The following is a 13,320-nucleotide window of genomic DNA, read 5'->3' as shown; positions in this document are numbered from 1 at the left end:
GTAGGATTTTAAAAAGCTATAATGAATGCATATCTTAAAATATAACTTTATTTTAGAATTTTTAGTATAACTTACTTTTAAATTTTGACACTTCTTTGTTTTAATAATTTACGTACACTACACTGTCAGTATTTTCATTATTAATAATTTATGTTAAAGATGTAATCATAATTTTCTCCCTTGTACTGTGTTATAGTGCTAAAATAATATAGAATAAGACAAAGTGTTGTATTTTTGCTGTTTTTAGCTGTTCTCAGCGCGTAAAAATAAAGTTTATTATTATTATTATTATTATTATTATTATTATTATTATTAATATTATTATTAATGATATAATTTGAAAATTCAATGCTCCATCTGTAGTCGCAGAGGGAATCACATACAAAAAGCGAATTACGGTCTGTGAGGCATGCAGGGTTTACGAAGGGAGGCACCAGGTAAACTAGATTGGGAACCATTGGGATAGACCATTTATAGGTTTTACACTGACTGATAAGTCGGAATGCGACATCAAAGTGATATATAATTTAACCATTAAGAATAATTTTAAAAAAATGAGTGTTTAACTTTTATATATTGTCACGCCTTATGTATGTTTTTGTATACCCAATATTAGCAGGACATCAACAACATTTCTCTGCACTAAAATCTATCAAGAGGCTATAGTCGGTTTCTAGATCGAGAGGGACAAGTCACTTGTTAGTTTTTTGTTCCCTCAGTTGTTTAGTATCTTTACTAATAAATTGCAGCACCTCATTTCCAGACATGATTAATCTGTATTAATTGAAGTCAGCTGTTATTTTGTAAGATTTCCTTAACATGCAAATGCTTAGTAATATTGTGAAGCCCCCAAACCTATATGATCAATTAGGTAAATACATTAATGTTAGGAATATCATACTGTACTTGTTATGCAGAGCCGTATCGTGCGTATGACGTTTGCTCCAGTCCCCGCGACTCTATTATTAATATCTCAAAGTGCATTAATAAATTCAACAATAGCTACGTTAAAGAAAACTCTATGGTGTAACAAAACTCTTGCGGTCCAACATTGTAAAATTCATGTGGAGCATTTATGAACTTACAGGCAGGGATGAAAGTGGATCTTAAAAGGGGGACGCATGACGTCAAGCCATACCTCGTGCCTGTCTTTGATCATTGATTTTTTTAAAAAGTGGAGGGATACTTGTAGATATCTTTTTGGAAGCGTGGGAACGGCGTCCCCGCGCGTTACCTCTCACTTTTACCTCTGCTTACAAATTATTAAATTCTAAACCTAGATACTCTATTTAACAAAATAGAAAGCTAGACGTCAAACATTTACCAAAGTGAAAGCGCCATTATTTATTGTGGCTCGAGCCTACCATTGTCACACCAAATTGCTAATGCCACAACTCACTACTCACTACAGCTGGCAGATGAGTAATTCGTACCTGCATCATTGTTTCAACAACTTACTTTCGCCTGTCCCAGCCCCAGCAAATCGACACGATAACCTTGGGGCCTCATTCCGTTTCAATTTTCCTTAACGCAACGCAGAATCTTCCTTTTGGTTTGTAATATTTGATAACATACACTGATTTTCGATGTGAAGTCAGTGATGCAAATTTTGTAATTTGGAACTATTAATCTTCCATTAAAAAAAAAAAAATCACACACCACTAAGAGTTCTTAACGCACATTTTGCAATAAGCAGTTTTTTCCGAAGACTTATACAGAATGAAGCTCCCAATCATATTAACACTTGGCAGGCATGTGTTTTGCTACTGGAACAGATCCATCATAGCTTTTACGTTCGTTTACTCAAAAATATCGATTAAACATTACAGGTTTTGAATATTGCGAGAATTATTTTCCTCGATCAAATTCCATGTAATGCAGGGGTGAATCCAGGACGGACTTCTGGGAGGGGGGCGGCGGTTATAATACTGCTACTTAGAGCTACTTTTAAGAGCTCCAAACTCTGGTATGGGTTTGATTTATATATAAAATAAGAAAGTTTCCTCTTCTGGGACTGGGTGATCGCCCCGATCCCCCCCCCCCCCGGGATCCGCCTCTGATGCGATGAACAGGTAATAAAGCCTTTTATTTGTGTCGGTATGGGGCAATCTACCTTTTGTTGTTTCAATGTAATGTAACAAGTAAGATAATAATTTTCCTTGTTTTCCCGATTATGTTTTATTTTAGAGGAAGTGTTAAATAGTAAATAACAAGAGAGCATTTTTGTAATATATAACAAGACTTTTTTTTTTTTTTTTTTTTTTAAAACAAATCTCACGACTGGCAAATTGTTTACATTACTCATAGCATGCGTTAAAATTATTGCTAAACGAAAATAGTATTGTTGTCATAAAATGACACATGCGACAGTCGGCATGCAATACAAACAAAACGTATAATGTGTTTATGGATGCACACACTGCACACATTGTAATATTTTAAAGCATGTAAGAATTATATTTAGACCGCACTTGTGTATATTGTGAGGCCACACCTGGAGAAAATAAATCGTTTCCTCAGGCTGCATATGACGAAATCATCGTAAAAATCCTTTTTAAAATGACCTTGATTTCTGTCTCATGAGCGTATGTTGGTTTGCGGGATGTTTTTGATGATGATGTAGTATCCCGGAAGTAAATTTTAATATACATTTCTTGTTTCTTCTTTCTTTACGGAGTCTTCTCTTTTTCGTTTCCGAAGTAATTTCATGGACTTGCTATTCCTTCATTTTCTTTTAAACGGAACGAATTATTATTTACTGTACGTTTTTGTTCTTAGAGCGATTTATATTACGTGTATAATATTCTTTTAGCAATATAATTTATTTCCTAATTTTTTAGCCTCCTTTCAGTACACGAAGCCAGATAATATTTTCTATAAATACATATTCCCAGTGTTTTTACTATATTTCGCGTTTCCTTTTCGGAACTATTTTAACATATTATTCTTTCTTCTCGGAGCTATCTGATAATTTCTCTTGAGCGCCGAACAATTTATTTTTGTATTATTTTTTGTTCCCAGACCGCTTTGATAATACCACATTAAGTTTTTAAGTTTCTGTTTTATACATTATTGTTTGGGGCGATTTAACAATTTGTGAGTTATATTATTGGAGCGATATAACTTTTTTTTTCATATATATATATATATATATATATATATATATATATATATATATATATATATATATATATTATTCTTTCTTCTCCTTAGCGAAAATATTGTATTATTTCCTTGAACGATTTAATTTTTCTGTATCTTATTCTTTCTTCTCGGAGCAATTTGATAATCGATAATTCCTAAGAACTTTTAAAATGTCTGGATTATCTTTCATTCTCTAGAACAACTTAATTATCATTTTCGTATGCTATCTTCATGGTACGGTTTATTTTTTGTATATTTTATTCTTTCGGCTAAGAGTGTTTTTTTTTTTTTTTTTTTTTTTTGAGTATTTAAAATTTTAACATTGATTTTTTCTTTCTTTCCGGAGGGCAGTCGGGTGAAGCCTTTGTAGCGGCGGGCGATAGAGGAACATGAAGGGTTGGTTTGATGCGTTCCGGAATGATGGCGGTCCAACGCTGTACAGCTACAGCAACCGGACACCGGTCACTGGGGACGTTCAGACCATTACTCTCTACGTCATCTTCTTTACCATCTTCATCGCCTTCCTCGTCATCTTCCCCGGCGTTCGAAAAGAGGTAAGTACATCTTTTTAGATAATATATCTACTAGAAATAGTTATTATAATTAAGTAATAAACTGGTAATTTTCCTTTTGTAGAAAAAGAAAACTTCTTTGTTGATTTTTAGCAATTTATTTTTCTTGTAAGTATACCCTGTAAGTACTTAACCTGTAATGGGTTTGTTAAGTCAAAACCCTAACTTTGATGGTCGACTTGGGAATCAAAAATTTCCATGTGACCATATTTGAAATGTAGACTTATGCGAAGTTGGTGTAATTACATGAAATATAGTGTGCAAATTTTTGGTTACCCAGTTATTGGCCATAGTTTGGAGTTCGTAGAAAACAAAAAGTTCATACTCAAAATCTCGGGAAGTAAAGGTCTGCACATCATAATAGTGCATTTGTGTACCAAACTGGTGAAAGTTTACCTCCATCTGTAATTTGATCAAAATCACATGAGTTTAATTAATTGCGTACGATACACAGCTACTATCCTTGTAATCGACTGTTTTTAAAGATTTAAATGGAGCATATAAATAGCTGTAATTTGACTCAATTACTTACATATAGCATTGTGCTCAAGCGTTACTAAATATTCGTAAACAAAATATCAGTGTTGACGCCCTCTAGAATTTAGGTGCGTGTTCTGTTTTAAATTCATATTGTTAAATACGGGCAACCAACATTAACCACATTAGAGTGCCATAAGAGCTAGTAATATTCATAGCCTGTTCCAAATATGATCATAAAAGTTAACATGTTATTTAAAAAAAAAAAAAAACTACTAATCTTTTGTTAAGAAAATGTGTATTTCCTTTAGTTGTGTTAACAGTGTCACACCGTGTAAGGTCTGAAACACATTCTTCTTACTAAGCTAAGTCTGAATTTTAATAAATCGTTAGTGAATCAAGCTCTAGCATAGCTTTGTAGCGAATGTTGGAGAAATAGGCGATTTCACTCCTACATACAAGTGAATCTCGTTTCTCATGTAGATCTAATAATAAGTAGGTTAAATAGAAATAACGTAAACAGATTATACACATTCTTTAAGTGATAATAGGGTTTAAACTCACAAACACAGTAAGTTTTACTCAAGAGACGAGAAGTACATTTTCAGATTCGGGACAAGACGACGACACACATGAGAATTCTCGTCTCGTTTTCGAAGCAAGAAAATTTCCTCATGAAAGTTGGCCCTTTCGCATGACAAATATTTTGGATTGGTGTCAAAGCGTTATATCCGAGTTCAAACTTGTAACTTATCGGACGCTATTCAGTACTCATCGTCACTCCCTCTAAAACCTGACAGAAGTCAATGAGGAAGTGGCGGCCTCCGTGTTAAATAATCTGCATACCACGCTACTAATTAGGCCAGTTTGAGTTTGTACTTACGGTCAACCACTACATATACACGCGCGTGCTGTTTGGGTTGTGAAAATATTATGTCTTACTTTGTATTTTAGGAGAAAAATGGGTCTCCTTGTATATGTTGTTGTTCGCGGTGGCTCAGTGGTAGAGCGTTCACCTCCGGTGCTTGGGTTCCCTGGTTCGATCCCAGCTCGCGCCGTGTGGACTTTTTGGTGGACAAACACCGTGCTCGTGGGTTTTCTCGGGGTTTTCCCGTTTCTTCCCACTTTCTTCATTCCACCATTTCATTCATCTCATCATCACCGACTCCTTTAGCCTAACCGGCATAATCGTGGGACGTTAAACTTAAAGATTTCATTTTTTACATTGTTGTTGAATTACGTTGCTAACAGTATGTGAGAAATGAATTTCTCTGATTAAAAAAAATCGCATTTACTTATGCAAACATTTTTAAAGTGTCCAGGTCTGTCATTTCTTTTATTTATTTAAAAAACGGAAGAAATCGTTTTATGGGGAAAATAAAAACGTACTAACCTAAAACGTCCCAGAAAAACGTAAAATTTACGGGAAAAAATTTGGCAACCCTAACTACGAATCATTTTTGAATAATTACTGAACATTGTTGGTATGTTACGAAATAGAAACATAAGTGCAGGATTTATGAGTGGAAAATGCCAGAATATTTACAGAGGTACCAAATAGATTATGTACTCGTTAAGGAGAGGTTTAGAAACGAAATTAACAACTGTGGGAGTTACCCAGGAGTGGATTTGGACATTGACCACAACTTAGTTACGATGAAGAGTGAGTTAAAATTTAAGAAAATCAGAAAAAAGAAGAAAATGGTAAACTTGATACAGGGAAGCTAAAAAAGAAAAGAAAAAGAAATTCAAAAAAGTTACTTGAAAAAGACAGTAAAATAAGATAGCCAGAACTACTAGACTGAAGGAAGAAATTAACAAGGAATGGTTATTCATAAAAAACTAGACTGCTGAGTACCGGATAAAGGAAGTGTTAAATCACGAAGAAAAGATAACAAAGAAAGAATGGATCATTAAGGAAATTCTGAATTTAATAGATGAGAGAAAGTCATTAAATAACATCAACACAACGGGACTAAGACACACTGTAAAAGAATAAGAAAGATAATTCGTAAATGCAGGCTTGCCAAGGAGGAGTGGATAAGACACAATGTGAAGAAATAGAAAAGGATATGAACACAGTAAGAGTAAATGTGGCTGATAAGAAGGTTAAAATGAACTTCAAACCAGAGAGTCTAAAGACGAATGCAGTAAAAGATAAAGAAGGAAGATCCATGACTGAAGCTGGAGATAAGGTGAAAACGTGGAAGAAATATTTAGGAAGAGGCTAACAATTAAAAGAATTAGGAAACTTAGAGGAAGTAGAGGAAGAGGCAAAAGAAAACTTCATAATCAGATTCAAGTACGACAAAGCATTATATGACCTAAAACATGGAAAAGCTCCAGGTGTAGATGATATACCAGCAGAAAATTCAGGACTGATTGTGTAAATTAATTTATAACATTTATGAAGGAAAAGGGCAAGGGCCTAGAGAATTGCAGACCAACAAAATAGTGGTAATGTCAAATATAGTAGGTGCTGATAATGCAAGAATAACAAAATGATAAGCTTGCTTACGCATGCTTCAAAAACCTTGACAAAAATAATCTATATAATGTGGGAATCCAAGAAGTACTAGCAGGTGATCACTTTGGATTCAGAAAGAAAACAGGTACAGCGGGGGGAAAATACTTCCATTAAGAGGATTACTAAAAGAAAGAATTCGAGTGGAAAGAGGAACTTACATAATATTAGTAGATCTGGAAAAAGCGTTTGATAAAGTAGAATCGAACAAAATGTTGAAAATTCTGAATGAAGCAGAAATAAACTGTAAAGAACGAAGAATAATATATAACCTGTACTAAGAACAGAAGAAAACAATTCAGGCAGAAGGAGAGAAGGTAGAAACAGCAATTCAGAAAGGGGATAGACAAGGATGCTCATTGTCTCCAATTTTGTTGAAGAAGCAATGACATAAATCAAGGGCATTCATAGCATAGAGAAACTATTCATGGACAGAAAATAAGCCACGCTTAGGTATGCGGATGATATCGTAATGTTGGCAGACAGTGAGAAAAAATTAGAGACAATTTTAAACGGTTTGGAACGGCTACTTAGCAGCAAATTCAATATGAAGAGGTACTGTACAAGAGCAAAACCAAGATTATGAGCTGCACTAAAAAAAAACACAAGAAAAGTGGGGATTAAAACAGATCACCTGCTGAAAGAAGTAGAGGAATTCTGTTACTTAGGGAGTAAAGCAACGAGCGATAACAGGTGCAAACAAGATGTAAAATCCAAAATAGCTCAGGTGAAGAAGACATTTGAAGAAAAACAGAAGCTTCTATCCAAAAGCATCGGCATAAAACTGAAGAAATGGCTGATAATAGCATACGCGTGTAGTGTGTCATTGTATTGATGTGGGACATAGACCCTAACAAGCAACGTACAGAACAAGGCAGGATCAGATCCAACTCAAACTTCGCCCAGAGGACACGTAATAGAAAAGAAGACAAAATGCCAAATTAGAGCTTCCCCCGTCCAGAAACACCGGAGATATGCTTCGCAATATAACGCACCACGCGACAACATGATATAAGGTAAACGTCGGAAGATACCTGTTTATGTCGAAAACGGAAAGGATGGGCAGCATGAGGATGACATCAAGATATTTGATATGCTATAACACTGCCTTGGTGGCCATCTTGAAAGCCACGATCTTGGATATAGCGTAAGATATTGAAATGAGAAGTCTCATTGTGTGGTAAACTAGCCTTCGCGTGGGAGACTTCAACAACTCATGGAACTCATCGAGTCAACGCAGAACACTGCCTTTCCCTAATATTGTGACTGTTTGGGACGTTCGCGAAACAGTGTAGCAAACCGCGCAAAGGAAAAGAAACATTCGTAAAAAAAGGTAAGCTAGAAAATGTAAGCCTTCTCATCCGTACACACTTTGTTTCAGATAGTGTTATTTAAATAAAGGTGGGCCGAAATTTCCCTTGTTCACACGAAACAGCAAGAAAATTGAACAAGAAACGTACAAAACGTCGTCCAGGAGTGGGATTCAATCCCAGGTAGGTCGTGCTTTTGCTCACCAATCCAAGATGATATCTGCTACACTCCGGAGCGAGCTGTCGAATTGCTGTTCCATAAGAAATAGTTCTTTGTAGTTTATGTAGTCTCCAAACGAGTGCTCGTATTGCGCGTTGCAACTGTGGTTTTCACTGTCCCAAACAGAATCCCAATATCCTCGAAAGGCATAATGTGTCAAGGCGGATGCAATTCCATGCACAGACACTGTTGCAGTTACTTGTCGGGGGGTCTTGCCCTATTATTCTGTCCTTCGAATACACGTTTGTTTTGCCAGTCTTCTACACTTCGTCCCGTCCATACCATTACACATATGTTTTTCGCGGTAACATCATTGGTTTTCTTTTTGCATTATGCCTTACATTGATATATCACACACCCCACTTCTCATTTGAATACCTTACGCTATATCCAAGATCGTGGCTTTCAAGATGGCCACCAAGGCAGTGTTATAGCATATCAAATATCTTGATAGCATCCTGGTGCTGCCCATCCTTTCCGTTTTCGACATAAACGGGTGTCTTCCGACGTTTACCTTATATCATATTGTCGCGTGGTGCGTTATGTTGCAGAGCATATCTCTGGTGTTTCTGGACGGGGGAAGCTCTAATTTGGCATTTTGTCTTCTTTTCTATTATGTGTCATCTGGGCAAAGTTTGAGTTGGATCTGATCCTGCCTTGTTCTGTACGTTGCTTGTAAGAGAAGAGGGAAAACGGAGAATGGAAAATTTTGAAACGTAGTGTTATATAAGAATGAAGAAGATTAGATGGACACACCAGGTATCAAGTGAGAGTGTATAGGAAGTGGTAAGAGAGAAAAGGTCTATAGTGAAGAATATTTCGAAAAGACGAGATAGGATGATTGGACCTATTATAAGAGAATAAGACATAGAAGAATCACGTTAGTAGCTATGGAGGAAATTGCAGAAGTAAAAATAGCAAAAGGAAGACCACGATTGAAATATACGGACCAATAATACAAGATATAGGGAAGAAAAGCTACCAACAAATGAAAAGTCTTTCCCAGAATAAGGAAAAATGGAAAGTTGTGTCAGCTGTGTTAAACCAATCAAAAGATTGCAGATCTAAGATGATGGTGATAATGATGATTGATATATTATATACACAAACGGACACATTCTGGGGGATTTGCACCAACGCAATGCAAAATGTGCGATACTTCGCATTGCATAAAATTTACTTACTGTTTGAATTTTTGCGTTGCGTTGCTGTACCTAGAATTTTGCGGACAGTGGTACGGAATGGTCCCCAAAGTCTAAAGCTAATTTTACATGGTCATTGTTTGTTCTATCAAATGTTCTATCAAACTTATCTTTGATAGTCATGTCGTCAAATAAATTGGCTAAAGTTGTACACGCACTATAAACGATCAAAACTCAATTTTGTTGCTCATTTGTTTACATTTCTTCAGTCAATTGTAGGCATAAACTGTCATGCGTATTCGGTTGAGGCAGTATTTAAAAGTAAACTGCTTATCGTAAGTTTTAAAATAAACGAGCAATTGGAAATATGAATTGTACATGTGAAATTTGAACGCTCACCATCCTAACTTCGGCAACATTTTTTCCCCAAGGCTTCTTTGTGTTTGTTTATTGTAATATTCTTTGAAATTACAGTTGTACAAATCAGGATGCTGCTTGGAGGCATCAATAAATATTGCAATTGTTTCCCATGTCCACGTTTAGCACCACCGCACAGTGATTTTTTTTGTTTGTTTGTTTTCTTTGATGCAATGTTGGATAGGAATAGAACATGTTTTATTTTTGAACAGTTGTATCAAATGCGTAACCAACCTAAAAGTTGCATACAACTTGGCATCGTTCAAATTGAATTGAATTGAATTGAGTTTCTCTTTATTTCAGCGGGAGAGGTTCAGCCGGAGGTTGCTCTACCACCTAACCCTTGTCATCATTACAAAGAAAAGAAAGAAAAAATAAAGATACAAGATACAAATAACACCATAACATGATACATTCAATAATACTAAGGATAAACAAAACACAGTAAATGTAAATGTTAAAAAAAAAACTATACTCATACTTCTAATCTAATTTCATACCAATTTCATTTTGTAGTAAACCTTTCATGTGTGCCAATGCTTTGTCTCTGATCTCTAAATAATAATGTTTGGAGTGATGATTTAAATGAATTATACGGTTTGACAATGATTGACTTTGGTAGGGAGTTCCAGGGTCTTACTGCCGACATTGAAAATGCCTTCTGTTATTTTTAAAGAATGCCGGGGCATATTCAGTTTATTGCTTCCTCGGGTATTGTAACGGTGAATTTCTGACCTACATGTTAATTTATGATGCAAATAAGGTGGTGTTTTATGTGAATTTATTTTGTATAGTAAACAACAGTATCGGAGATATCGTCTGCGGGACATGGTTAGGATATTGTATTCATTAAGTACCGGCAGAATATGCTGAGACTTTCTGTAATTGAGAGAGAAGGGTACAGAGTAATTCTGTATTTTCTGAATTGCCCTAGTATTTTGAGTGGAGAGAGAGCTACCATATATTGAATCGCAGTAGTCGAACAGAGGCAAAATGAGAGTGTTAATCAGATATAGTCTTGTTTCTTAATTTATAAAGCTGTCGTAAGATGCGCTTAGCTTTAATATACTGTTCAGAAATGTGTTTATTCCAGCTAAGTCCTTGGTCTATTATTAAGCCTAGATCTTTTACAAAGGGAGAAAATGGAATATTGGAATTTACTACAGTTACTTTTAGGTCATCAGGGTTGACTTTGCTCAACTGATGTGATATTCCCAATACAGTGAAAACACATTTTAATGGATTAAGTAAAAACCATTCTTAAGGCAACAGTTGCTAACAGCTAAAAGATCTGTAACCCTGGATTACAAACCTTATATTTTGCTTACGTGGTTACAAACCATTCGTAAAATTTACGACTCAATTTTAGTCTTTTTATTATTTCTGTATATATTATTATTTTTTAAATATAAAAATGGGCTTGTTTATAGAATTATATGGACAATAATATTGGATGCCTTTGGAATACTTTATTGAACAAGTACATGTAAAAAGTTATGTATATAACTTGCTAGCTGCATACTTGAATTGCAAATATGACGTCATGAAGATATAGTTACATTTATGTGGGAAAATTGTCTTATAGATATTACAATAATATATAACTAAAGTAAAAGGACCAAGACAACTAAAAATCGTAGCACTTTGCATATCAACTTCGAAAAAAGTAATTAGGTGCAAACTTGAAAGTTGTCATTGCAAACTTTTTCATTTTTCCTCGTCACTCACCATTCAACACACAGCTCTAGTTTCAGCACAAATCGCCTTCCTCCAGTGCTTACACAAATGTGTTGTCATTCTCCTTTCCCTTGATGGTCAGTAAAAGTAAGTTTTTTTCTTATTTCTTGTGGCGGGTTTGCCATAGGGTTAGTGATGTGAATGCGCTTCATTAGCAGTATCACTAGAGCCTTCATCAGAAGATATCCAACAACATTTTTATTTGATTATTTTCACGTTCTTCCTCACTCTCACCCATAGTTTCACCATCAACAACAGTTACAATAATATGACACGAATCTTTGCACTGTTTATAGTCCAAAACACTCATTTAATGTTGAAAACAAGAAAGTAGATTTGTCAAAATTTGTGAAAAAAAAAACTAACATGGTTACAAACCTTTCGTAAAAATTACGACTAGACCTTCAAAATATGCATGATAAAACTGACTGACACGGCTGTAAAACCAAAACTAGCCTCTGCTGTAAGAGCTAGGAAGGTATTGGGAAGCAGGCCGGCCGCGCATTCGCGGTTCAGCGAATTCAACAATTTTGGATATGTTGCTTCGTAAAATTTACGAATGGTTTGTAATCTAGGGTTATAACTTTATTGTGTCCACTGCTGAAACATTTAATATAATATTTGATTATGTATAAAGGCTCAAGAGAGTACAGTAACAAGTGTACATTGTGAAATCAATTCAAATCAGTATCAAAATTAAGAAAAAGAATTGGAACAATAGTATGTTGGGATAGGTTAAGTTACTTGATAATACATTAAATTTCTATTTTAAGAGAAATGAAGGTTGTTCACTTCAACCCTTTTACATTGTTGTACTGATTATGTTTGTTGTTAATTAAAAAAAAACATACAAGGAAACAAGATATATTTTGACAGTAAGTTACATTTATCATATATCCTGAAAAAATACGTGTGGGATAACCAAATTGTCTCCTTGGAAGAACGCGGTACACTCTAACTCTTGGTAAAGCAAAGGTTAAATTGTGCAAAGCAGAACTAACATTTGCACAAACAAAGTATTTGTGAAGAGATTCAACAAAATTTATGGTCATCTATATATGGATTGAATCTTCTAATGGTCAAACGCGTATTCATTCCTCTTTTCAAACAATATGAACTTATAAATATGTTTATACGTAATGTTTTCCTCTTTACAAAGAAAGATTTATGTGTCCACTTTCGAAGTTGCTAGTCTTTAAACTGGACCATCTTCTTCCCGTACTGAAGCTTCTCGAAGTACTAAGAAAGTGTCTTTGTCGGTCTGGATCAAAAGATGTAGAATGCCCTACAGATGCATCTGAAGTCATCATCATGTGTGACTTCTTTGTCATCGGTTGTTTACTGATCGGCCGTTTGCCGTCACTATTATTAAAAGAACCAGAAGAGATGAGTTGCAATATGTGGGTCAAACTAACGCGAATAGCAAGTTAAAGAATTCTGAAAGAACCTGTTTTCACGTTTACTGGACTTTTAAAACTACTTACATAACGTCATCTCATCAAGATTATGTGCAGTATCCTTTTACAAATAACAATTCTATTTAGCACTCCTGACCACGAATAATTACAACAATGGTTCACGTAACACTAATGGAGTGGTTGTGCTATGTTTTTAAAACTTTCAGTTTTGTTTGTTGGATTAAGTCTTGAGGGTTGGTTGTAGTGCACTTAATCTTAAGTTCGATTCTTGCTAAGTGCCATATGTTGAAGCCTGGGATTGTGGACTCTCACAATGCATTCTTGTTTCCTGCCATGGTTGCTATCCTATCAATCATACC

At 35.1% G+C, this 13,320-nt stretch overlaps 1 protein-coding gene across 10 annotated transcripts in view; it reads left to right on the top strand.

The window, feature by feature from the left end:
* The window catches only part of LOC145671318 (dual oxidase maturation factor 1-like), a 712,486-nt gene that overhangs the window by 362,504 nt on the left and 336,662 nt on the right, over window positions 1–13,320 (top strand). For 6 of the 10 annotated variants that reach the window (XM_081740315.1, XM_081740309.1, XM_081740314.1 and 3 more), the window contains one exon: window positions 3,491–3,698. In XM_081740315.1, the coding sequence (XP_081596441.1) occupies window positions 3,534–3,698 (165 nt within the window). In that variant the 5' untranslated portion in view covers window positions 3,491–3,533. The remainder of the gene's footprint in view (window positions 1–3,490; window positions 3,699–13,320) is intronic. The other 4 variants (XM_081740311.1, XM_081740313.1, XM_081740316.1 and 1 more) reach the window with 1 other exon arrangement.

This window comes from Thermobia domestica, chromosome 15, assembly GCF_964235325.1.
Source record: "Thermobia domestica chromosome 15, izTheDome1.hap1.1, whole genome shotgun sequence".
Taxonomy (NCBI): Eukaryota; Metazoa; Arthropoda; class Insecta; order Zygentoma; family Lepismatidae; genus Thermobia; species Thermobia domestica.
The sequence above is the reverse complement of the archived record's forward strand: the minus strand, read 5'-3'. Positions and strand labels throughout refer to the sequence as shown.